Source organism: Crotalus tigris, unplaced genomic scaffold, assembly GCF_016545835.1.
Source record: "Crotalus tigris isolate CLP2741 ecotype Arizona unplaced genomic scaffold, ASM1654583v1 scf7180000018599.1079084, whole genome shotgun sequence".
NCBI classification, from domain to species: Eukaryota; Metazoa; Chordata; class Lepidosauria; order Squamata; family Viperidae; genus Crotalus; species Crotalus tigris.
In genome coordinates this window covers 294,605-322,501 of record NW_024097097.1, presented here as the reverse complement: position 1 = coordinate 322,501, position 27,897 = coordinate 294,605, and the positions used below count along the sequence as shown (strand labels likewise).

Below are 27,897 nucleotides of genomic sequence, written 5' to 3'. Positions count from 1 at the left end.
ACCTGTAAAGGAGGCTCAGGTCCAATAAATTAAGCACAGCAGCAGAGCTTTGTGCAGATCCTTCAAGCAAGGACAAGAGATGAAGTATATCAGCCCCACTGAGGGGACTTTGACAAATTGCACTTTTGGAAAAAACACACAAATTCCAGGATGGATATCCTAAAGGACAGCAACTTGGCCACCACACAAGGTAAATAAGGCATCTTAAAAGATCATTTTCAAGGAGCAAATATTAAAGCAACCAAGTGAGGAAGGAGAGGGGGAGCAGGGGGGGTGTCCATCCAGATCTTATACGTATGTACCTATTTCTGTGGCTTGAGAGCCTGACTGGCAGTCTATTCACTTAGAATGAGCTATGGCATGACAAGACACATTGGATTCTACTTACTGCGGGTATTTTTGCATTGGCTGAGGGAAACTCAGGTTTTATGTGTTTTTAAGAGCTACTGAGGCAACAGTTATATCTCTGCTACACCTGCCTAGATGGTAGAAGCTTTAGTCAAGAAGTGGCATGCTTCTCCCAAATGTTGTGCCAAGAACGGAGCACCCCAGAACATTTTGCAATTTTAGAAAAGGCTGTGACTTGAAGCACAATACTAGTTTCCTGTATGCTTGCATGCTTGCAGTGTATTTATCAATCCTTTCTTTTGTATGCAATTAAAGCATTAACAATGTGTGGAATAGCTCAAATCTTAAGAGCCGTGGTGGCACAGTGGTTAGAATGCAATACTGCAGGCTAATTCTGCTGACTGCCCCCTGCCAGCAGTTTGGCAGTTCAGTTCTTATCAGCTGAAGGTTGACTAGGCCTTCCATCCTTCCGAGATCGGTAAAATGAGGACCCAGATTGTTGGGGGCAATATGCTGACTCTGTAAAACCACTTAGAGAGGGCTGTAGAGCACTGTGAAGCAGTATATAACTCTAAGTGCTAATGCTATTGCTTTCATAAAAGCAAAAAACTCAGTTTTTTTTTAACCTTATAACATTGTGTTGACAAATGAGAACTGTAAAGCAGGGTTTTAGAAAGGGTTTAAACCAGGCGTGTCGAGCCCATGAGCCATGGGCCGCGTGCAACCCTGGATAGCTAGTAATGTGGTCCGATAAAACTAATAAAGCTATAAAAATAAAGTTTGTTATTCATATTTATTTATATTACATATTTTAGATGTGGCTCAAAACAATTCCTCTTCACTCAATGGGGCCCAGCCAAGCCAAAAGATTGGACACACCTAGTCTAAACAAATGTTTAAGAAATAATATTGATGATGGATATCTCTGCAGCTGGTTGAAATAAGAAAGATGTAGCTAATTTCTATAATGATTGTCATACACTGGGCTTAATATATTGGGCTATACCACATTGTTTCTCTACCACTGAATTCTGATGCAATGGAGCCACACTATTTGTTGTCCAATAATATCCATGCTTTTTAAACTTGCCATAAGCAAAAAAAAAAAATCATTACCATGTCTGGTACAGCATGAACAGTAAATCTAAATTTTGAAAAAATATAGATTTATCCTAGTTTTCCATTACAGCTATGTTAACTTTTTTAGAAGTAAAAAAAGTATGGTAAATAATCTATTTGCTTGCAAAATCAGATTGATACTTGGCATTACATGCTGATATTGTTGAATATAATCTCCATTAAACTTTCAATGTTTAACCTCAGGCACACCAGTATAGCCAGAGTTAGTTCACTATATTGTACAGGTACTTAAAACAGTTCATTTACTGACCGTTCAATGTTACAACAGCACTGGAAAAAGTGACTTATGATTGTTTTTCATCCTTACAACTGTTGCAGTATCCCCATGGTCACGTAATCAAAATTCATATTCTTGGCAATTGACTCATATTTATGACGATTTCAGTGTCCTGGGATCATGTGATCATCTTTTGTGACCTTCTGCCAAGCAAAGTCAATGGGGAAACCAGATTCACTTAACGGCTGTGTTACTATCTTAATAACTGCAGTGATTCACTTAACAAGCAAGGTTATAAAATGTGGCAAAACTCACTTAACAACTGTCTCACTTAGCCACAGAAATTTTGGGCTCCATTGTGGTTGAAAGTTGAGGACTATCTGTATATTGTTGCTGGTATTTTTAAAATTTCATGTTTCTTCTGCCTAAATGTTTATTCACCATTTCTAATCCTTTATTATATGGAAGTGGCCCACTTCCAAGTGGGGTCAAGCTTCAAGAATGTCAGTAGGGCCCATTTTCCTTTACTAGAAACTGTTGGTGTTCATGTGAGATGAGGTTATTATTATTTCACTTTATATCCAGTCTTTCTAGTCGCTGAGTTCAACATATATGCAGGCTCAATATAATAGGAAAGTTCCCAGGATTTATTTATTAAATTTATTATCAATCAATCTCAAGATATTCAATCCAGTCTAGGCTTCCCTACTTTGTCTTCATCCTCCAGAGATCCCAAGCCTATTTAGTATTATGCTGAACTCATAGGAAGCATTCAGCTAATCTCTATTTTCTATGAAGCCTAAAAGCTTTGGTGCTCTTACGGCAAGCCCTAAGGAATGTGTTGTACCAGCAAATTCTGATAATGTAGTAGGCCAGTAATACGGAATCTGAAGTTTTTTCCCCAAACCTGGGTTGAATCAAATAGAACACAAAGATGTGTAGCAGCCAGTCTATTCAACACAGAATGGACTCATTGGAATGTTGCAGATACACTGGAATGAGGAAATCTTGTTTTCAAGGTGTAGAAGGAAGTTCTTATGAGCTCATGAGCTAAGTAGGGCCAAATTCAGTAGAAGTTTGAGTATCATGGCACTCAAAATTAACTCCTTCCTTTTCTCCCTTCTAAGAGCAGACAGCCTTTTTGCTTTATAAATACCAGCCCCTTTCATTCTTTCTCCTCATTTAATGGGATAAAAGTTGAGTCATCTCTGCCCAGTCTTTATTTCTTCTTAACCAATGAAATACAATAGTTATAAATTGCTCACAGTCAGATCTTGAGAAGAGTTGCTATTGTATACTCAATCAATTAGAATAGAACTGGAAGAGACCTTGGAGGTGTTTTAGTCCAACCCCCTGCTCAAGCAGGAGACCCTATATCAGAAAAGTCGCTGTCTATTCTCTTCTTAAAGCCTCCAGTGATGGAGCACCCACCACTTCTGAAGACAAACTGTTCCACTGGTTAATTCTCATCACTGTTAGGAAGTTTCTGCTTAATTCCAGATTGCTTCTCTCCTGGATTAATTTCCATCCATTGTTTCTTGTCCTGCACTCTGGTGCTTTGAAAAATAAGTTGACCCCCTCTTGTTTGTGGCAGCCCCTCAAATACTAGAACACTGCTACCATGATTCCCGAAAATAAGATCCAGTCTCTTTTTTTGCCACCAAAAGAGGCACCAGGTCTTATTTTCGTTTGTGTGCGTGTCTTTTCCACTCACTTCGTAGCAGCAACACCAATAGCCTTGCCCAGCCGGCCCACTTCTTCTGCGCTGAAGGAGCAGTTTCATTAGCCCAAAAGCTAATATAGTCCTTGGTTGTAAACAGAGGCACAGAATCAAAATCACATGAAGTATTAGTACCACTTTATAAAGCCTTAGTAAGGCCACACCTGGAATACTGCAGCTGAGCACCGAGCTATGGAATCCATAGCTTGGTTCTTGGTTACACAGGCCTTCCAGAAAGGCCTCTGCAGGCCGAGCTCCATCCTCAGTTGTAGAATGAAACTGCTCCTTCTTGCAAGACAAGTATCGATCCAAGGGAGGCCTAGCTAGCTTGATTTTTAGATGTGCATCTTGCGCCAAAACTAGGGTTTATTTTGGGGGTAAGGCTTATTTTTGCCTCCCCCCAAATAAAGCTAGGTCTTATTTTGGGGGAAACACAATATCATGTCATCCCCTAGTTCTTCTTTTGTCTAGACTAGTCATACCCAATTCTCGCAACTGTTCTTCATATGTTTTTGTTTCCAGGCCTTTAATCGTCTTAGTTGCTCTTCTTTGCACTTTTTCCGAAGTGTCCACATCTTTTTTGTAATATGGTATCAAAATTGGATGCAGTATTCCAGGTGTGGCCTTACTAAGGCTTTATAAAATGGTACTAATACTTCACGTGATTTTGATCGTGCCTCTGTTTATACAACCAAGGATTGTATTAGCTTTTTTGGCTGCTGCCACACACTGCTGACTCATTTTTAAGTGATTGTCCATTAGGACTCCAAGATCCCTCTCACAGTTACTCAACTGCTATCTCTATCAAAGAAACACTTTATTTAAAAAATATAGAGATGGAGTCTTTTTAGCCAATCCCAAACCCATCCTAATACATTTTGTAAGAAAGTTTTGGGCTTTTGAGGAAGAGGACTTCTAATCCATGAACGCTTTTGTATGCACTGTGGTGCAGTGATTAGAATGCAGTATTGTATGCTAATTCTACTGACTGCCGATTGCCATCAGTTCAGCAGTTCGAATCTCACCAGGCTCAAGGTTGACTCAGCCTTCCACCCTTCTGAGGTTGGTAAAATGAGGGCCCAGATTGTTGGGGAAAATATGCTGATTCTGTAAACTGCTTAGAGAGGGCTGTAAAGCACTGTGAAGTAGTATATAAGTCTAAGTGCTAGTGCTATTATATAGCCTTCTAGATATTGCTGGAGCAGCATTCCCAGGAGATTGAGGTATCATACCCAATATTATTGTAAGGGATGATGGACAGTGAACTTGTACAAGGCCTGGAGGTGCATGGGTTGGCTGTGCTGTGATAAACTAATTAATGTGATTGAATATTCAGAGAGATTTTATTTTATTTTTGTATTTATGAGAGAATTTTTTTTATTTATGAGAGATGTTAGACACATGTAGGATATAGGCAATGCCAGAAACTTTCCTTTCCAAATATTTCACAATGTACAAGGTTTGTCAGCCAAATGGGGTCACAAAGAACTTTGGAAAGTAAAGAACTCAGCAATTATTCATTCCTGACCTGGTCTCTCTTTCTGAAGTTTATTGCATATTTAGTATGAGCCAGCTAACCTAACACGGTTAGAATCAACAAATCCAATACACAGAAGTGCAGAAATTGCAGAATGTAATGTTACTTGAGCAAATGAATAAATAGCAGTTCTTATCTCGTTACCAAGAAAACTACAGGGACTTATCTAGGCAATTGCCAGGAGTCAGTGCAGACTCAAAGGGACGCACATACTTGCCCTGTAGCCTACATTTTTAAAGAGGTCACAGCTAAACAACACTTTCTAACGATGGCCCAGGTTTTCCTCCAGGGGGAGCACAATGATAGCTGAGGAACTGAATATGCCACCAGCATACCATAAAGCCTTTTTGTTTGTTTTAATGCAAGGATGTTTGGTTTAGTCTTTCAAAAGGTTCAGGTGATCAAATAAATACATGTTATGATGGTCTAATGCTACAGTGGTTCTTCCCTGGCATAATTTACATACGCACCCCATACCAAGGCTGCTGACATCCTCTCCAATCTGCTTTGCTCTAGGATTCTGGATAAGATATTTTCCTATCCCGTGTAGCAGTTGTTTGTTCTTAAAAATTCAGTACCCCAGGCCTCTAGCTTGCTCTTTTAGGTACCAACCTCCCTTGCCCTCCTATGCTGCTTTTCAAAATCCATTGTTTTCCATTATCTTGGATCAGAGTTTAGTTCTTTTTTTTTTTCTGGCATGAGTGGTATTGGCACTGAAGATTGGAATGAATCAAGTTCAGAAACTGTTTCCCCAAATTGTTAATAATAACAGCAGATTCATCTTGCTAACACTTAGCATTCTGTTAACACATGTTATAACACTCTTGCATTATTAAGTTGTGCTGCAGAGAATCTACAGAAATAGAAGGCATTCACGGATGTCAGCTGCTCCGGCTGAGTGTTGAAAATGAAGAGTAGCAAGTGAGAATCAAATGTAAAAATCATCTGGAAGATTCACATTATCTTGTAATGATGGCTTCAATTATAAATATCAAATTTCAAAATATGTGCATTGTACCCTTCTGCACTGCAGGAAGTTTCACTTTCAGCCAGTTCATAGTTTTCTGATTTTTTTTCTTTCCATGATTCTAAACTATACCCCGCCTTCTCCACCAGCTGGACTATATTATTTTCATGAAATCTGATGGATATTATATTACAGGATTCAAAATAGATTCCCAACTCTCAGGAACATTAGCAGCAGATGACACTTAATACGCAACTGCCATAATAGGTCCATCAGCAAGTCCTATACCAGTGCTGGCGAACCTATGGCACGGGTGCCAGAGGCGGCACTCAGAGCTCTCTCTGTGGGCATTTGTCCTAGGCCTCCCAGTCCTAGGCCTTCAGCTGGGTTTTATAAAACCTTTTCGCTTTAGGCCTCTGCCGCTGTGTGCAAAAAAAAAAAAAAAAAAAAAAAAAGGTTCAAACAGTCAATTTCAACTTCTCTCGGGGGGGGGGGAAAGATCTTGCAAAGTTGGAATTGATTGAGTGAACTTTTTAGTCCCACCCAGTCTGCCGTTACCACTGCAGCCACGCCCAGCCAATGGGCCATGCCCAGCCAATGGGCCACGCCCACTCAATGGGCTACACCTACCCAGCATTCGACGATGCATATGTGGGTTTTGGGTTGCAGTATGTGCACTCAGTCTCAAAAAGGTTCGCCATCACTGTCCTATACATTCACTACATAGTTATCTATCCTGAGCAGATACTTTTCACTTGATTGTTATTTGCTCATCTTTTCCTTTTCCCACCCCCAGCCCCAGCCCTGTGTTTGTATAGCTGACACTAATAGCTCTGTACTGGCATTTCTATTTTGGTAGTTTTCCTCCTCTGCAGTACAACAGTAATGTAACAATGCTATAAATTGCTAAAGCACAGGTGTTAAATGAATACTAAACATTTGCATCACTTCATGGGTAGCTTTTATGAAGAAGTCTGGGAAAATAGATTTGAATACTCAGCAAATGGAAACTTATAAGACTAAACCAGTGGTGAGATTCAGATATGTGAAAACCAGTTCTCTGCAGTGGATGCCACTTCCGGAAGTCCATTCTGGGCTTGGGTAACAAAAAATTAGCTACCGGTTCTGCTGAAGTGGTGCGAACTGGCCAAATCCCACCACTAGACTAAACCCCTGTAAGGTTATTGGCCCTTAGCAAAACTTGAGAAATTATAAAAAACCCAATCATGAATACTGAAGCAGAGGCTTCTTAAAGTACAGCACTTTATTTTCGATCGAAATAAGTCCTGGGTGGGAACACAATCTGAACTCTGGCAACAATTGCGTTCAGAAGTACCACACCTTGAAAAGTTAGTAGCATTGCTTTATAAACTTTGCTAGCCAATGAAAATCAGACAACAGAGTCATTACAATGTAAGGAAGACATCAATCATTCCTGTACACTCCCTTATTCCCTCTTTCAGTAAATCCCATCCACGTACATGTTTCCCACGTTTGCATGAAATTTGTCCCTGATGCAAATGCTGATTAGAGAAGCAAGATAGCAATAGTTAGGCTAAACAATTCCTTTTTGTTCCAGTTACAGAACCCTTCATCCTCATTCACAACAAAGAATGTAAACCCAGTTCTATTGCAAATCAAACTAATATCACATCCACAAACTTTTACTTTCACCTTTAAATAATGTGTAGTATCTCTTATCAATTGTATTTTCAATTTCTTTTAGAGATGGAAAGAATTAGTGTTACCCAATTATTATAAACTTCATTATTTTGTTTTGGGTATACTCTATTTTCTTCTCTATCTCTATCGGGTCACATATATAACATGAGAGATCGAGCTGGAACAATGTTCATTTGAGGGGCAGCTTACTTCCATAAACAGTGCAAAAGGCAAGCACATCTATGGTATACATGCCATTATTGGTGGAGATAGTGGTTGCGTTCTAGCTGCACTTCAAGAAAATCAAGATACAACATGGCCACATCATTCAGCCGGATCAAGCAGAACTATGGCCACATTTTTAATAAGAAACAGAAAAAAATATTCCATGAAATAAAATAAAATGTTTACTGCTCCCATCTAAAAGACAGCCATTGTTCATGTACATTCTGAGAAAGGGAGATTGGGTCATAAAAACTAAAGAAATCCAAGAATATTTGAAAAGCTCAAACAGAAAACTGTAGATTTTGAGATATGTTGCATATCTCATATCTTATTGTACCAAGTCTCCTTCCCCCCCCCCAACAAATAAAAATGTAAGGTTACTTAGAGATGAAAACTAATGTGATCAACTCTACCTATGTTCATTATATTTATAAGATTTTGTCAAATTTCCATCCTATATTTTCTATTGCAAGAAGCCCCAAAGTCTATCTTGAGGAATCAACAGTTACTTTTGGCTATTTTGTTCAGCATGCAGAATAGGGGACATGGTATATCTTGGCTTAAGACAGGATCATCATCTGCCTGGCTGGCTGCTCCCAGATCCTGAGCATTCCTAGGAAAAATGAAAATGATTAGCCTGGCCTGCTTGACTTTCCCCATGCTGCAAGTACCTTTTGAGAAGCCTGTCTCTGGAACCTGGACTGGCTTGCATTATCAGAGTCAGCATTTGAGGTAGGCCAGACCAGGAAAACAACTCCAAAAGTCCATATTTATTGAGAGTGGCTGTAGCAGCAGAATCCTGAAAGCCCGAGTGGATTTTCCCTCCCTCCCTTCTATACCCCCAGGGAGCCAGTCTGCGTCTTTTCCTAATGTTTTGCTTCTTTCTTAGATCTGAAGAATATTTTTACAGGTTGTTACAACCATATCAGCATAGTTTCTCCAAAAATGTTGCTGTGGTAGTTGATTATTGCATGGAAACAGTCCATTCCCATTGCTAGTTGCTGTACATTAAAGACAGGATTTTATTTAACTGTTTGTTTATTTTGAAGATTTGTATGGTCATGCAAGGGCAACTCTGGGTAGCTTACAATAATAATAAAACTACAGAAACATAAAAAACCATAAAACCCTTCAACAACCACGCCAAGACACCCTCTCTCTATCCCAGTGTCTAGTCCAGTGGTTCTCAACCTTTTTAATGCCGCGACCCCAACCGGTCGTAAGTCGAGAACTACCCAACCGGTTGTAAGTCGAGGACTACCCAACCGGTCGTAAGTCGAGGACTTTCCCTGGCCGGGAGAGACGCGCGTGGTGCCGCTCCCTGCGCCGGCCGAGGTGTAGCTGGCAAGCGGCAGAGACGGCACAGCTGACCACTGGCTGGGCCACCAGCTGGCCCAGCCCAAGGGAGGTAAGGCACCCACCAGGCCCCAAGCGCGCCAGCAACCCTTCCTGCGCCCGCCGGCCTCCCACCCCTGGCCCTCTTTTACTTACATTTTTAGTAGTTGCTCAGCAGGGAGGGGTGGAAACTTCCAGACAGCTCTCCTTCGCTGTAGACAACTTGCAGCACCGTTTGCAGACTGGGGCTTTTGGCGGGCTCAGCAGGGCAGAGACAGCCTGGACAATTCCTATTTGCTTTTGAAAGCCAATAGAATTAGACTCTATTCAAAAGCCAATAGAATAAAAGGGAGTAGCACAGCTAAGGAAAAGGGGGAAAAAATGGCGGACTGCGTTTTTGGGTGACCCCCGTGAAATGGTCGTTCGACCCCAAATGGGGTCACGACCCACAAGTTGAGAACCGCTGGTCTAGTCTTAAGCCAGGTCTTGGTCGACTTCTGGAAAGCTAAAAGGGTGGGAGCTTGCCAGGTCGCAGCGGGAGGATATTCCATAATTAGGATAGTCACAGAAAAGGAACACTTCCAAGGTCCTGTTACATGGCAACATTTTAGAGAAAGAACATGGAACGTGTCTATCTCTATCCAATCTGGTACAACAAGCAGATACTCTCAGGTATACTCTCCAGCGATAACTTGGTCTCCTGCCCTGTAGGACTTTAAAGGTGATAACCAATACCTTGAATTGCACGCAAAAGGTAACTGGGAGGCAGGACAGATCACACTACAAAAGTATAGCGTGGGCAAACCTAGAAGCACCTAGCCTTGTCCACCCTGATATATTCTGGACCAGTGGTAGCTTCCTGGTGATCTTCAAAGGAAGCCCCACGTAGAGCATATCCCAGGAGATCCTGATTTCAAATTCAGAATAAGTTTAAGCTCCCTGCCAGAGTCACGTAAAGGACCTGGCAACATATACAGGAGATGGGAGATTACAGATTTGCCTTACATGTTCCATTCCCAGATTATCCCTCTCCCTTCATCCCCTTTTTCTCTGCTGACATTTTTCACCTTCTCTGTACCTAGCACACACTGTCCTTTCCCCCTAACTCAAAGAAAACAATATTCCATGTCTCTTTTCTTTAATTTCTTTTAGGCACTGTAGAGTGAAGTTACAGCACCTCTGTTTCTCTAGGAAGCATCTAAGGGAGCATCTAAGGGTGGGGAGGAAGAGAAAGAAGAAATGGGAAGGACAAGGGACTGATGCAAAAAGATACAAGGATTTCCAACGTGGGCTATGCAGTCCTAATAGCACCATTTTTTTCCTATTAGATAATATAGCTATAAAATAATGTCTTACCCTTTGTTGCTTTCATTCTCTCTCAGAGAACATGTGCTTGTGTCTGTCCTTGTAGAGTCTGAATTTCTGCAGTGTTCAGAACTGTCCAGAGCTAGGTTACAGTGAACTTTTTCACTGTAAACTAAAAGATTTGTGGATGGAAAGCTTCATCGTCTGAAGCATCTTGACAATCTTGTATTTGACACAGGTATTTGCTGTGTTGACTGATGCCATATCAGGATGACAAAATATTCTTTTATAGCCATTTTGAGAAATATATAATGATTATTCTTTAGATAAATAAATCCCTTTTTAAAAAAATTATTGTATCATATTCAGTATTTAACCCTACCATAATGAAAATCTTTTATTGCGCTATGCTTCAATTTCTAACAGTATTCTGATTGGTAAGACCAACTACCTAATGAATGAAATGGAAGCTTAAGAGCAAATGGCAAATTACTGTTTATCAGTTTAAATGCAGGAGTTCCCCCCCCCATACTTGTCAAGCAGCATTAAGCAAGCTGTCAGATAGTAGATAAATTGCACTCAACATAATGTCTTTATTCTACAGAGACAGTTAATCCAATTAAACAACCTGTGCAAATCATTGCCAAGGCTGGGATAGGGGATAGTAATCCAGCTTCCTACCTAGGCTACAGTGCATTTGTGGACCAGAGCAAAATCTCCAAACTGAATGATCATCAGGACTCTCATGAGCAGTTCCTTGGCAAGTCTAGGAAAGAGCTAAAGAAACTAGCAAGGGAAGGATGTTGGGCTGGAAGCCATACCCTGAGAGCAAAGGCTTACCAGCACATTATCCAAGATATACCATGCCGGCTAATGACTGCTGATGCCTTCGTCTACCAAGATGTTGCCAGCAAGTTATTTGGAAACCAGAGTGAAAGTTTGGATCCCTTGCCTGAATTCCTGGAAGGAAGCATCATGCCTGAATACTGCCTCACTCCAGAAGGGATAACGGCTTTGAAGAAAATACTTATCTGCATTTCCAATCTGTACCCTGAGATTACTTACTGTCCTTTGCTCCCAGCTGTGACTGCTCTGCTGCTCCATTACAGCCAAGACGAGGCCCAGTGCTTTGAGTTGACTTGCCGACTCCTCTACTCCAAGGCTCCCCACACCACCTACATAGACCAGTCCTTCCTGGCTCATGAGGCCTCCTGTATGACCTTTGGGGACTTAGCCAATAAGCACTGCCCAGCTGCCCATCAACTGATAGCAAGTTCATCAGACATCTTGGAGGTGTACTCTGAGTGGCTGGTGTGGCTCTTTGATGATCTTCCCTTTAATTATGTCATTCGCATCTTTGATGTGTATCTCTTGGAGGGGCAAAAAGTCCTTTACCGCATTGCTCTGGCACTGCTGAAGCAATACCGGCTCTTTATGACCTCAAGAGGACAAGAGGTGGTTGACATCAAGGGAAGCTTGCAGGCTTTCCTGTGGGATATCCATGAATACCTGGCAGCTGAAAAGCTTTTAGAGAAAGCATTTGGCATCCGACTTTTCTCCCGCAAAGAAATCTGGCTTCTTCAGATGGCTAACCGGAAGGCTCTGGTGGATAAAGGAGTAACAAGGGTGCAGCACAGGTAAAGGAACCCTCTTTACTATATTTTTGGGCATGCCATAGCATTTCCAGTTATGAGATGCTATACAATACCACTCTAAATGACTGGAGAACCTAGCCAATTAGAATAACTCATGCAGAGTATTTCCTGCCCATCCTATCAATCACAGTAAAATATGCCTTCCCCCACAGAGAGATTCTAGTCTACAACTGCCATAATCAGTCTGCCCTAAGTTTACAGACCTCATAAAATATATTAGATAATCATGTCAGTAAGTAGTACTAGTCATGTATGAACTTTCTAAAAAGTATAATGACAAATTTGAGCCATGTTAGATTTATACCAGCTTTGGAAAAAATATAGAAATAAGCATGAGGATACATTAATAATAGCCCTGAAAGCAAACTGATTTAAATTTCCATGTGTTTTAACAATGTCATAGGCAATCTACCAATGGGGTCTGCATTTACTGTATGTATATGGTTTAAGCCTTACTGTGCTTTATATTTGTCTGAGATATATCAGAACTTAAGAGTAGGATATCATTTTAACCAGACTTCATTGCAAAGTCTGAATTATAGAACATGGGCTTTCAAAGTCCATTCCTGACAGCAGATATTTTTTCCAAAAGAACATACAGAACTAATATCAAGGTCTGACCCCAAGGCTTCAGGATCTGCCCCATACAAAGCTGGAGTATTGCTTCCAGAATCTCTCCAGCAGTTGCAATTGAATAATCAGCCTAACTGTATTTAATTCATAACTGGAAGGATGAAATTTAAAAATTCCCTATGTGCTAGGACTAGTCACACTCTGACTGCCCGCTAATGAACCCATCACCAATAGTAACACTCTTATTCCGTTTTCTGGTTTTATGCTTATTTTATTTCTAATATGTTTTATTTAGAAGATTGGTCTGTGAGTGCAATAAATTATATTTAATTGATGAGTTTGTTCTCGTCCTGCCCCATTTTTCTCCTGGTCTTAATGGTCAAGTGGCCTGAAAAAGTGTGGTCAGAGGCACCAACATTATAGCAGAATCCATCTGCCTTTTAGATTGGTACTCCCTCTTTTGAGTAGGATGCAAACGCATGGGCAGTTTCCCAGATAAATGAAATGGACATTTGGATCCAAGATGTGCCATGCTTAAAATCACCTCTAATATCAGATTAGGTTTCAATTCCTGAAACCTAAAGACACTGAAGATCTGTAAAGTAAAGTAAACTTAGTTTCAGTGCTGGGAATAATAGATTGTCTAATGGAGGTTGTCTATTTTATACATGTAGGCATATATTTGTGTACGTGGAGGGGGGAAGGGAAGTATTTCTATCTCAGAAGTCTTGAAAATAACTAATATCCATCTCTTATGCAAGAGGGTACACTGATAGCAAGGAGCAAGATGGATGGAAAGTAATCAAACAGAAAAGCAACCTAGAACTAAGGAGAAATTTCCTAACAGTGAGAACTATTAACCAATGCTCCTTCTTGAGCAGGGGTTGGACTAGAAGACCTCCAAGGTCCCTTCCAACTCTGTTATTTTGTTAATATGACAGCTTTCATTTAAAACAATGAGCAACCATCTCTTAATACAATTCTGATTTGAAGAGCGTATGATATCTTATGCTTCATCCAAAGACGACCCAGAAGGAATTTGTAGTTGTAAATGTAAAAAGAATAAGGAAAGCGGAACAACCAGCAGATCACATGACCATCCTTGCTCCAAAATAAGTCCCAGAGTTTATGGCCATTGTGTGTCCTGTACCACTGCAATTTCAGGATGTAATATATCTAAGGTGACCAACTTTTTTACAATGAAAAGGAGGATACAAATAAATTGAAGAATAAAATAAAAGAAATAAAAGAAACATTTTTTACATTGCAACAATAATATAGATAACTTGCATGTGCAAAGTTTGCCAGCCAGGTGTTTTGGTGTGCTCAGCAGCAATTCCTATTGGCTTTCAAAAGCCAATAGTGGGAGTAGCACAGCTCATGCAAAAGTTGAAAAAAAAAACCATCAAAAAAAGGTGCCGGAACGCCATTCTGAGCGTTCTATGAGGGGGAAAAAAAGCCCTGCAGATTAGTCTTCAAATATCGAAAAGGAGGACATGAAGGCGGACACTTTTTGAGGGAGGACAGAACTTACAAAAGGAGGACTGTCCTCCCTAAAGGAGGACGGTTGGTCACCTTAATATATCAGCAGTTGTTCCTGCTTGAGAATTATTTGCAAAGAGTGCCCTCTCTCTCCTAAAAGCCAATCTCTTTGGAATTATAGTTTGATTAGAGTCTCTCTTTTCTTTTCCTGTTGCACAGACAACCATTCCACCTCATTGTGAATGCACATAATTTTAGTTCCACCATTGTTAAGGCTCAAGAAATGCGCATTGTGTGGTCCTGGATACCAGAACGATTTTCTTTATATCCACCTCTTCTTTTATTCTCAACTTCTGAAAATGGATACAGTTTGAGAAGGTAAGGGGCATATTTTCAAAGTATAACCAAAATATGACATTTATTAAGGCAAATAATAAACTGAACAGAGCTATAAAAGTTTAGACCAGTTAAAGAATTAGCACAAGGAACTGAATAGATCGTTAGAAACAAGAGCATCGTATTTTACAAAGTGATAGCTTTGGCAGTTACAAAGATTATAAAATCTCCATGTTCCAAGTGGCCAAAATCAAAGAAACCATATTAAAGCTTAATCTAAAATTCTAATGCGGTCAGTATACCAATGTGCTTTAAAAAAAAGTCACCTTAAACAATTGTGGAGGATTTACTATTTATTCATACATGTAAATGCTTATAATACTGACACTACAATTGGTCTTGGCATAGCTGAGAACTCCACATAATTAACTAAGGACAAGTACAGTTTCCCAAAGCACTTGGGAAGCTTACAAAAATAAAATTAAAGACTGACCAAACCTTCAGAATAAGAACTATGGTTTATGCACTTTCCTTAAACTCAAATGAGGGCCAAGTATCCTGTGATTCTTAAATGTCACCCTCTTTTGGTCCTGACTCCAGTATTTGGGAGTTCTTAATCTTTTCTTGGAATGATCTTGGATTATGGCATAGCTAAAAAAACCGGGAAACGGTTCAAAATGGTACAAAAGCACAGAAAAGGATTCCAAGGAGACCCATTCCTTATACCTTGGGAATTCTTAGTGTAGTGTTGTTGGATCTCTAAGCCCAGTGCTTTTTTTCTAAAAAAAAAAAAAAAAAGGTGCCGGAACTCACACACGTCATACAACCCGCCTTGCCTACCCTACAAGGTTCCATCCCAAAAAGGTGCTGGAACTCCGTTCTGGGCGTTCTATGAGGAAAAAAAGCCCTGCCTAAGCTTGAGTGTATGCTTATTAAGGCTGCTTAGTGCTTCAGGATCAACCTTCAGAAAGAGCAGGTGCACGAATACAATATTAGCCTGCAGCATTTTCAAATGTTGTCTACCCACCCCCAACAATCTTGTGATAATTTAAAGGTACTATGTTCATGCTCCCTTGAGTTCCAAATCATTTTACAAAGATAATATCCAAAGTGCCGCACAGCCTTAGTGCCTATCTCATCTCTGTTCACTAAACAAATAATAGACTCTTGTGGGCTCAGCGTGGGCTATGAAACCTCCAAGCAATATGTTTCCCAATTTGGATATTTGCTCATCAGAAGCAATTTCCACGTAGAGTGCTCAGACAGTAGCATAGGTAAATTTCTCTGGAAATGTACCCTTTGGCAGAAGATGCAATTAGAAAGCTGCCACTGAAATCAGTGTCTCATTGCTTTCTTTTGAATGATCCTAATCAGCACATATTCAGGACAAATGGGGAGAACACCAGAGAAAATGCAGGGGGTAGGATCTTTAAAATTTCCGGCACTTTGGAACTTTCAAGTTTGAAAAATGTAACATGAGAAGACACACACACACATACTTACAGAGAGAGATGGGTGGACGGGTTGTGAGGTATTTTTGAAAACAAGTAATACTGAGATTGATCACAGCTGGACCTTCAGGTATTAGGTATTCTTCAAGACCTTAACTAGGCAGTCTTCCTAGATATAAGTACTATAGCTCCCAAAATTTCTGCAAAGCATCAGATTAGAGAAAAATAATCTAAAGTGCCAAAAAAAGAGAAAAGTTCAAGAAGTTGATTACCTTGGAGCATGTACTATTTATTTGTTATAACAGTTTTACTCTTCTCCAACTATAGCCTTCCAGAATGGCTGCCATAAGATTAGTAAAATCAAAATGGTCTCTAATTTCAACTTTCAGATCTAGAACAGATCTGTCTAAGAAGGAGAAAGAAAAGAGGAAGAAAGAAGCAGATCAAGGCTACCCTTCTTAAACCAGCATATTCTTGCTATGATTAGTTTCAAATTGAAATATTCAGGAAACAGCAACTGTCAGATGACGGAAGGAAGGAGCTGATGGAATGGATCTTTCCTCAGAGCTTGTAGAATAAATTTCTCTCTTTAGCCTGATAGGAGAGTTCTTTCCTATGCTTAGATTATTATGAAGTAATACTTCAATCAAAGAAATTTAATTGAAGACACCTTTGAGGGAACTTCACAAAGCAGCCCCTCACTTTTAGGCACACCTAACAAACCATGAGGAAATAGCCTCTTTCCTGGTGTTCAGCAATCTTCTGCAAAAATGAATCTCCACCAGAGTGAAGTAGCTCACCCCTGCTGCTCTTGATTGCTGATATCGGAGCAAAAAACTCTTGCTTCTTCACAAGAAACCACTAACTTGAAATAAATCATTCCAGAGATCATAATAGAGATGGCTCAGTAGAGTGAAGTGGTACTGCTTTGCACTGGTCTACCTCTTATTCTGCCATTCAGAAAGGAGCCTGCAGGGAAGAGAGCAGAAGCCATTGAATGAATCAACATTAGCAGTGCTTTGGGGTGTGGCCACCAAAGTTGTAATTTCTTAGCCATGCCATAAAAGGCACATGTGGGAGTGGCTGAAGTCCTGGTAATGATAGAAGACCCATTTATATTAATATTTTGGACTGCCCCCATGCCTGCCCCTAGGATCTTCTCTGCAATTCACACATTCATATAACCAACTGGCCTTTTAGTCATTGGGGGAAAAACGTACCTTCAACTGTGTTCTAGCCATTTTCCTTATACATATTTTCAAAATAGAAGGGAAATATTTAGAAATCCATGAATGTTGGGGAAGTACTTTAGCAACAATAGAATAAGAACAGCTTAAGGATAATGTTGGGAGGGGTGTGAAAACCTCACACCCTCTCAAAAGATGAATCTGACTAGACATCCTTAATGGTGTGAATATTATAGCTTGGAGCATCTGATAGTCAAGGTGCACCTATTAAAATTATCACTTGTTTTACAACCACAGTTAAGCTGTCTGATTTCAAACCCAGGAATCTGTGTCAGGATCCTGCATGTGCCATGGAGATTATGATGCATTCAGGTTTTATGTGAGCAATTACCTGCTTCACTGAGCAGAAATTATGGCTTCCAAAAGTCCACTTTGCAGTTATTATACAACATGGAACAACATTATCTCATTATTGTTTATTACGATTTGGGGGGGGGGAATGGTACATTTTTTCTTTTTCTTTCTTTCTTTTTTTTTGGGGGGGGGGAAATCACCTTGGTTGAACTGGGTGGCCACATAAAAGTTTTAAATAAAGAAAGGAATACTGGTGGGACTGAAGGAATGGTTTAACTTTTCCTTTATGGATTTAACATAACAATGACTTGTTGACAATCATTACCAGCTGCTACTCCTCCAGGCATTTTATGTAGTCATGTCAAACACAAAACAAGAGGTGCTCGAACAAATTGCTCTAGAAATCCAAAGAAGAAAAGGTTTTATACAGGTGATTCTCATTTAGTGACCATTTATGATGGTGATGAAAAAATAACTTTGTGACCAGTCCACACATGTATGACCATGCAGATCTGTAAGGCAAAGAAAGCTTAAGTAACTTCAAAGGGAACAGTCGCAGTATCATTTAAGTGACAGCTTTGTTTAACAACTGACTTGCTAGTCCCAGCTGTGATCATATAAACTTTATAAAGCATCACGAGGCTTAGTTCAAGGGCAGAAGATAAGAGGTGTGCAGGGCAAGAGGAACTCTCCTGTTATCCTAAAAGAGGAGACAGAAATGAAGACAAGGAGTGCTTAGCTCTAGCGGTAATAAGGCTTTTAGATAAATGAAAGGATCAACAGTGCTTTCCAACATCTCAGCACCTTCACATTCAATTTAGTGTCTTTCGGGGTCAGCCTACTAGGTAGACAAGACTAGAAAATCAGCTCCATAGGAAGACCAGAACTATACTTTGTTGAGATTGGCTATAATAGCAGAATCTTGTAAACCTGAATGTTCTGCACTACCCCCTTTCCCCTTCTTATACTCCAGTGAATTAGGGAGATATCAGCCTGAGCCACTTCCAAATATTATCTTGTTTCCCAGGACTTAAATAATGTCTCAGCTCCTTTGTCTAAGGTTCTTGCATATTTTCCTCAAGATCACTTCTTTTACTCTCTACATTTTGTTCCATCGCTCCTGGCAGAGATGTCCCTTTTTCCTGATCCTTTAAATCATTGCTCTGAGGACTCTACAAGGAGTTTAAAAATGGCATATTTAAAAAGGATATAGAAAAAAATTATACATTGTTATTACAAATTTTAAAAAAGAACATTAAAAACGAACACAAATAAAGAGGGAGGGAGGGAAGGAAAGAAGGAAGGAAAGAAGGAAGGAAGTAAGTAAGGAAGGAAGGAAGGAAGGAATGTGCAGAAACAAAAGTTAAAAAGAAATAGGAAGATGTGTTTGATATCCTTTGCAGCAATATAAGTACAATTACAAAATTATCTCTTATTTGATGATTATTTAAAAAGCTCACTTTTTTCTATTATCTAGTTTTTTTCTAATCATCAAAACCACAGGTCATAAGTGCATTTTTTTTTCCTGTTCATGCAAAAATCTTTAAAGAGTTTCCAATCAGCCATAAAGGTATTATTTTTTTCTCTGATCAAAGAAGTTAATTTAGCCATCTCTGCAAGTTTCATCATCTTCATCACCCATTCCTAATGGTTAGAAGATTTAGAAGATTTATAGCAGAAAATCCTCTGCATGAAAAATGGAATTTGTTCTACTGAGTACATTTCCACAGGTACATGGATCCGAGACAATGTAAAACATGCAAGGTTAACTAGATCACTTCTTTTTCAGAGTCTGTCTGGTTTCCACCTTGTTGTTTTTCTTGCTCTAGGCTTATTAATAAAACTAAGAATAACATGCTCCACTGTTCAAGCCATCTTCATCTCAATGCCATCAAGGAATTGCTTTCCCAGCCATTAGCAGGGGATTCATTTCATCCAGTTTTTTTTTTTTTTTTCTTCCTACAGGTTTTATTCCTGCTGTGAAGGCTATGAGCCAACTTTACTGTTGTTAAAAAACACACTGGGAGAAGTAAGTGATTTAGTTCTGTATACAGTGTCTCAAAAAATTCTGGGTTAGTGGGATCTTCCATCTATGGGGCTCTAATAAAACAGGAACTATCCAAAGTCATATGCAACATGCGTATTCTAGGCTAAAAACAAAATTCTGTGCTTAAACCACAAACATGCATTCCTTTACTTCTATGTAAAAAGGATGCACAACTCTCTCAAATGTCTACATGCTCAGTCTTATTAAATCAGGAATATTTTTTTTTTAAAGAATGCTGATGATGGAGGTAAGTAGATGTCTGAGAGCCTAATGGAGGATGGAGGAAAGACAAGGAAGTTTTCACATATGACTGTCTGTTGAGGATTATTTCAAAAATAAATCACATTAATTACCAAAAAAAAAAGAATGGGGGCGGAACCATTTAATCAATACAAACAAATGAACAGATATGTTCCTGTCAGAGACACTTTCAAAGGTAATAATTTGTATATTGAGTATCTATTTCCTACCTGATAAGGAGGAAGGGGAAGCATTCAGAGGGCTGTTTCACCAAGTTTGCCACCAACTGTGAACACTAGCTACTCAAAAGGAAATTGCAGGCAATTCTTATATGACACACATTTCTTTTTGCTTACAGCTTTATATGGAGAGGTGTACATCTCAGTCTCAAATACACACTTAGAAGCGTTAACACCTGGACAAGTTTTAAGTTGCTTCCAGGTCCTAAATTTACAGGATGAACATCATGCTGGGTTACTAAGAATAGCGTATTTCATATAAAGAGCCTCATCTCTGAACATTCTCTCCAGTGAGCATTGCCTGACATCCTCTTGGATTGCAATGGTAGTGAATATCTCTAGCTTGGATGTAGGATGAGGGTAGTGGTTTGTTCTCCAAGCTTATGGGTTGGCTTCCAAATGTTGTGTTACCAGGCTAGGTAACATCTGAGACTCTAGAAAGAGTACAGAGAACAGCAACAAAGATGATTAGGGGACTGGAGGCTAAAGCATATAAGGAACAGTTGCTGGAATTGGGTATGTCTAGTTTAATGAAGAGAAGGACCAGGGGGGACATGATAGCAGTGTTCCAATATCTCAGGGGCTGCCACAAAGAAGACAGAGTCAAGCTATTCTCCAAGGCACTTGAAGGCAGGACAAGAAGCAACAGATGGAAACTAATCAAGGAGAGAAGCAACCTAGAACTAAGGAGAAACTTCCTGACAGTTAGAACAATTAACCAGTGGAACAACCTGCCTCCAGAGGTGGTGAATGCTTCAACACTGGAAGTTTTTAAGAAGAGACTGGACAGCCATTTGTCTGAAATGGTATAGTGTTTCCTGCCTGAGCAGGGGATTGGACCAGATGACCTCCAAGGTCCCTTCCAACTTTATTATTATTATTATTATTATTATTATTATTATTATTATTATTATTATTATTATTATTATTATTATTTTAGAGGATTCAGTGTCAGTGTTTTTCTGCTTTTAAAGGCTTTGTGTGGTCAATCGGTCTTGTGATGGGAAGGTTACATCAGGTGAGAGTCTTGTGAGGAGTCACATCAAGTGAGGATCTTCATCTCCACTGAAGATATTAGCTAGCCTGGTATTGAAATGTTCGGAAAACAACTCACAAGCTCAGAGAATGAACTTCCCCCTCATCTTTTTAGATGCCAGAGAAAGATCTGATTTTGGTTCCCAAGACTCCAGCGTTATTTCTTGCTTCTATCTTTAACTACTTGGCTATTTCTAATCTTTGGTTATGCATTTTACTGATTGTTTTTTAGCCTTTGCTGCCTGGAATTGTATGTATTTCGTTACTACATTAGTCACACTGGAAGCACAGGGTATTTATGAAGCAAAACGTCAGTGGATTAACTAATTCAAAACTGCTCCCTAAACGTGTATACACATCAAAAGGGGATACTAGAGCCTCGTCCCTAATGTTGTGCTCCAGGTGCCCTCATAAAGTTAGTGGAAGATTATAACAACGTGTTTTTAAGCTACATCTCCACATTACTTGGTAACCCCATTTTTTTCTTCACTGGATGGTTTGAATACAGTAAGAGTGTAAGTGGTCTTCTGTGATCATACATTTTCTTGAGACTTTTTGATAATCAGGAAACCTTATGCAGTTGCTCACATCTTACTCCCATTCAGGTATGTGGAGCATTTCTTTCCTCTGACTGGAATGAAAGGAAAAAATGGGGAGGAACAACAAGCTTCTTTGGCACAGGAGAATGCTTTATTTTTACAGTAAGTTTAACTTACTTCCATAGCAATAGTAAAGCATGTAGTATACTGCGCCATAGTGCATCACAGCACTCTCTTAAGGAGTTTATACAGTCAGCATATATTGCCTCCCAACAATCTGGCTCCTCATTTTGTCGATCTCAAAAGGATGGAAGGTTGAGTCAACCTTGAGCCCGTCAGATCAAACTCCAGGCTATGGGCAGAGTTTGTCTGCAATACTATATTCTAACTACTGTGTCACCAGGGCTCCATGATGGAGAATATATCGGTTTTATAAGTACTTTCTTTCAGTTCCTTATATGCATTGGTCACTCTGATTTAAATCTGACCATCAGTATAACCTTCCACCCTAAAGGTACGATGAAAATTAGAAAATAGAGCTTATATGTATTTGGGGGCTTCAGGTGAGTCCTACATCTGCAAAGAATGAAAACTGTCTCATTATTCCAAAATAAAACTATGTCCCTGAATGCCCTCTCAAAAGATGTGAGGCTTTTCTTCCAACCAATATTACTTCATAGGATGTTTTTCCACAGTCACCTCTAGTGAAGTGCAGCATGATACATATTGCATAGCCTCTCTACATATATAGAAATTGCTTGGCCCACTCCACTAGCTATTAACCTACTTGATTCTCCCAAATCCACAATATCTGATTATTCTTTCTCCTCACAACATATTAAGGTTCCAACCTTGAATCAAGCCCTTCTGATCAGCTTATGCCAAAACTTAAATGTTTACTAAAATTGTAACTAAATACAAGTATAAAGGGGGAAAAGCAATTCTGTTTTTTATCTGACCTATACCCTCTTCTTTCTGGAAAAGAGTCCTCTTCATCTACCTAAAGAGCCACTTTTCTGCCAAAGTCTCACTAGCCATTTGCTGATATCAAGATCTTAACCAAAATCTGTTGCATGAAGAGGTCAGGTCTTGACAAAACAGGAGAACAATATTTTTCAATGGTGTTTTCAGCAGCAAGGCCATATGGGATATAACAGTGGTGCAAGGTTGGATAAAATAAAATATATTACTTTATATATTTGATAACCTGAAATCATGCCATAGTATGCCACCAACGTGGTTGTGTAACATCAGGGAGTTAAGTGCAACTTGCAGCCTATGCATCTCTGCTTTAGAGTTTCCTATTCCTGTGCAGTCCTTGCTAAATGTACCAATTTTTCACAGTTAGGACTATCTCTACAAAAACTGCTTTATTGTACAAAATTAAACTCCTTTCCTTACTTGTAACCTTAATGCTAACTGTATGCGTGTTTATAGTTTCCCACCTTTCTGAAGCTACAGGTTCCCATTACAATTTACAATGATTTTATCCTAATTTATACATTCGTATCTCTAGGTTCTATGTTGATGTTCCTACTTCTATGTTTGTAGCACTATGTTTCCCAACCTTAATTATTTATTTAAATGTCTGTGGAGATTCTCCCTTTTCTCTGAAGAGCTGAAGAAGCTTCTTGGATGAGAAGCGAAATGTCTTCAAAGAAAATAAGAAAGTCCAGTTATTTCTTTAAATATTTTCTTTTCCCCAGGTCTTCAGTTCTTGTAGCCAGCCTCAGTCCCTTGCATGTGAAAACCCTTTTCTCTCCATAGATTTTGTTATGGGCTTTTCTCTTCCTCCAGTGCCTACAGTCCTCTCTTTCTGGACCTGGTTTGTAGGCTTGCTTGGGTTTGTAGACGCTGGTCAGGCTCTTTTCCTCCTTCGCTTTTTAGCTGATTTTGCAGGGCCAAGAATTGCAGTTTTCTTTTGCTTGAAGACTATTGCTATGGTGCTCTACTTTGTGTTCAAGGCTTCTCTTTCCCATTTCTCTGATGTCTTTCTGGTTTGATTTCTTTTTAGCTACTGTACCTTTGTGCCCTTGTCAGATTTCAGTTCTGTTTTGTGGGACAAACACTCCAATTAAGGAGAAGATAGGGCTGTTTTAACCCTCCTCCCCAAAACTACATCAAAACTCTGGATCCCCGGGGCGGGAGGAGGAAAATGCCTGTTTATTCTGGGTGGTGAGTTCCAAAATATCCCTGATTGATATTGTCTTTTCTTAAAAGGTGCATCCTAAAATGGAGCGATATGAATGGGTCTTCATCAAGAAGCCAGAACAAGCTAAAGCTCTACCTTGTTCCCAACGCCAGCGTTCTCCATCTCCCTTTTCTTTGGAGAGTCACAAAACAACCAGCTCAAATCACCTCACTGTACCAAAGCTAGAAACAATTAAATACCGTCTCTCTCCCTTCCTGGCAATTAGACACTTCAGGTTGTCCTCCAAAACAGCTTCCATGTTTATGTCTGGAAGCCAGGAAGGAATCATCATAGGTAATTATGCAAACAAACCTTGCGGATAATCTGTAGATCTAAGCACTATACACATTTCTGGCACCCCCTGCCCCTAATCCTCAAATCAAATGTTATTTTGGTGCTGCTTATTTAACTAATAAATTCAACCACAGCTGAACTGGGATGATCACAACCTACAGTATATTTTGGGATAGGAAAAGGACGTATAGGAGAAAGTCAATACGGTAAAAGATCATGAGGAACTTTTGGCAAGGTTGTCCTACCAAAACATATGAAGGAGAAATGTTCATATAGAACCAGTTATATCATCATCATGATGACCATGATGACCATCATGACTATCATTATCATCATCATCAATATCACCATCCTCCTCTCAACATCCTAACAAGTGGGACTTGCAATAAAACCCTTTGTTCCAGAAGTATTGCTACATTTGCTTTTTTTCACCTTGTTTTCTCTTTTCTTTCTTCCTTAATCTGTCACTTACAAATACACCTGTCTCCTCTGTGTGCCTTGCTCTTGACTACTTTTCTCACTCCTCCACAATATCACACATGCCTGGCCTTGTTTTTTCCTTCTAGCTCCTAGTTTTTGCTTCCACCTACTCCTCTTCATCTAATGTTGAACCAGCTTGTCTGTCTCAAAATCTAAACATAGCTAATATTGTGAGTTACTTGTCTGAATTCTGGTTATTTTAAATATTTCTAAAAATTTTCTCCTACTCTCATCTTTGCTTATAAATTTGCCAGCAGACTCTACCTGAATTCAGCATTAGAGGAAGTGAAAGCAAACTAAGACATTTCCCATAAAGGAGAGCAGTACAAATGTTCTCTGGGGTTGGAAAGCTAAGCCTGTCTCTCCTGCTCCAGAGGAAATAAGGCAAGGTGTTGGGGTTTTTTTTAGGTGCTTCATGATTTCTTATTGGCTGGAACTCCCACCTTGCACCTTGTCTCACCTTGCAGCACTTAGGATTCTCTTTCTTGGTGAATGACAATGTGCCACCATACTTTACCTGCTCTCTCCTGCACTTTCACCAAGAGCTGGCTTTGCCATGCTGCCTCTTGTTCAACAGCCTGTCTGGTTTTGTTTTGTTTTTGTTTGTTTTTTTGCTGTGAAAAGTAACTGTGGCAAGGGAGTAGCTAAGAAGGAAATAATTGCTGGATGGAGACAGCACAAGTCAGCTCAAGGAGAGGAAGGTGAAACACTTGCTGAGTGCTACATCATGATGTGAAATTGATGCTTATGGTAGGGTCATTATAAATGGTGGTCACATGAAAAAGGTTGATTTCAAGCCACATAAAATCTGAATTTTCAAATAGAAAATTCAGTGAGAATTAACAGTAGAAAAGATCAATTATTTCATAAGTTCAATTCATTAACTGGCTCTAGGTTTTAAAGTTCCAAATGTCCCTGGATCTGGCTAACTACAGAGCATCTGTTGGAACCGGTTCAGTTATATGCAGAATATGCCTGAAAGATATTGGTGCTTACAAGAGCATCTCATTCTCTTGCAATCCCCCTAGGTTGTGTTCTTATGTCATATTAAGCCACAATATGATTTAGTTAGCTTTGATGAACCTGCCAAGTTGTTGTTTGTTATGAATACTACTGTCCCTAATTGCAAAAGATAGCTACATCTCTTGAGTTTTAAAAGTCATTTTCAAACAACTTTTAAAAACCTTTGCAGTTCGACCATTGTTTTAAAATTTTCAATTATATAAATTGCTTTGTTTTTATTTATTTTGATTTGTTGGTGAATTCTTCACAGAAAGATGGTTCATAGATAACTATACATAATTACAGATATATAAGAGGAGAGGGATTGTTTATTGTGTTAAGGATTTTAATTAGCTGAAATCCTTAACCAAAGCATGGAGATGTTGTTCACTGATATCAGGCAAAATCTAAGAAATAGAAGACAACACACACACACACACTACCTAGTATGGATGGAATAATAAACCTTGGTGGCTTATATTCATCAAATAAACCTATTATGTACCTTGCAGAATAAGCCCTGATCTACACAAGAATTTTGTGCTTATTGATGAGGTAATACAGGTGGTCATTGATCAGCTTGTTCTGCAGCATATACAGCCAGAGAATACTGTGCTATTCATGAAAGCCACAAGGAGACAACAGTACATGGCCATATTAGCAAAGATAAAACATAGAAGTAAAATAATAGAGTTGGAAGGGACATTAGAGGTCTTCTAGTTCAACTCCCTGCTCGAGCAGGAGATCCTATATCATTTAGGGCACATAAGTCTCCAGTCTTTTTTTGAAAGCCTTCAGTAATGGAGCACCCACAACTTCTGAAGGCAAACTATTCCACTGGTTAATTGCTCTCACCATTAGGAAATTTCTCCTTAGTTCTAGGTTGCTTCTGTCCTTGGTTAGTTTTCAACCATTGTTTCTTGTCTTGCCTTTTGATGCTTTGGAAAATAGTTTGACCCCCTTGTCTTTATAGGAGCCCCTCAAATATTGGAATAGTGCTATCATGTCCCCGCCCCCCTTGGTCCTTCTTTTCATTAGACTAGACATACCCATTTATACCATTTATGTCTCTAAAAATCATCATTTTTAGACATTTTTCATAAGTCTTCAAAGTCATCATTTTCCATGATGATATAAAAACTGTGTCATGTCTAATATAACAACGTATCCATCTTCAATTCAAGTCAGAAACTGCTAGATGCAAGTAACAGGAAAAGAGACCAGGGGCAGTATCTGAAACTCTGTTCCGTAAGATGGTGAGAAACATTTCTTAACTAATCATGTTGATTTTTTTCTAGGGGGAGGTGGAGGCCAGGCTCTATATATTGATGCTAATCTGAATCATGGAAGAACAGAACGCTGTGAAACATTTGACAACCCTCCTCTCTGCCAGCAAAACTTCCAGGTCCAGCTACTAGAAGTTTGGGGATTTCAAAACTCTTGAACTTCCTTTTTCTCCATACGATGGACAATTTTTACTGAGATTCCTCTCCAAAGCACTGCATGTCATCAGGTGATGACTGAAAGATGGACATCTAAGCAGCAGGAAAAGATCTTTAAGTATTTTGGGTGGTTGCCCATTAGTACAGTCCTTTTGGCCAGAATTTCTGGAGCATAACAAAATATATTAGATGATGTATATTTACCTATAACTGTTCTGCTTGGACTTTTGAAAGGATTAATTTTGAAAAAAAATATGGAATTCCCATCGATCATATGCCTGCTTATTCTGCTTATTAAATGAAACACATGAAGCCAGGGATTATCCAAGAATGTTAATATGTGATTGGTACAAGGGCAATTCGGAAATAAACTTCCATTTGGTTATCGATGACAGATACTCGCAGATACAGAACTTTTATTATACACATTAGAAAACTACAACGTTACATTACTTTTTGACATAATCGCCATTCAAATTGAGGCACTTATCCTAATCTCTCACAAAGTTTGAAATTATCGTGAACCAATACCACGCCGGAAGTGATGCCATAGAAAATCCCACAAAATGTGAAGAAACCAAAGGCGTACTGCTAGTGAAGTTCACGGAGCATGGTTTGACCATCAGTTCAGAAGTCTACTGTGAAACATTACGAAAACTCAGATAAGCTATCTGTAACAAGCATTGGGGCATGTTGACTTCCGGTGTGGTGTTGGTTCATGATAATGCTTGCCCGCACACCGCTGGACGCATCCAAGAACTTTTAAAGCTGTTTAGTTGGAAGTTTTTAATCACACATACACCATAGCCCAGATTTGGCGCTGAGTGACTACTATTAAGGAATTTTCAAACCTTGTAAGACATTATGACAAGTGCCTGAATTTGAATGGCGATT

General features: G+C 39.4%; 1 protein-coding gene across 2 annotated transcripts; it reads left to right on the top strand.

The window, feature by feature from the left end:
- The first annotated feature begins 57 nt into the window (after positions 1 to 57).
- On the top strand, positions 58 to 27,897 carry LOC120313310 (TBC1 domain family member 24-like). Of its 2 annotated transcripts, XM_039355092.1 has the most exons (7): positions 58 to 190; positions 11,061 to 12,093; positions 14,386 to 14,544; positions 19,460 to 19,523; positions 21,661 to 21,756; positions 23,815 to 24,079; positions 26,860 to 27,897. In XM_039355092.1, the coding sequence occupies exons 1-7, from the start codon at positions 151 to 153 to the stop codon at positions 27,003 to 27,005; spliced, it is 1,803 nt and encodes a 600-aa protein (XP_039211026.1). In that variant the 5' UTR covers positions 58 to 150; the 3' UTR covers positions 27,006 to 27,897. The 2 variants fall into 2 exon arrangements, with proteins under 2 accessions (XP_039211026.1, XP_039211027.1); XM_039355093.1 differs by lacking the exon at positions 21,661 to 21,756.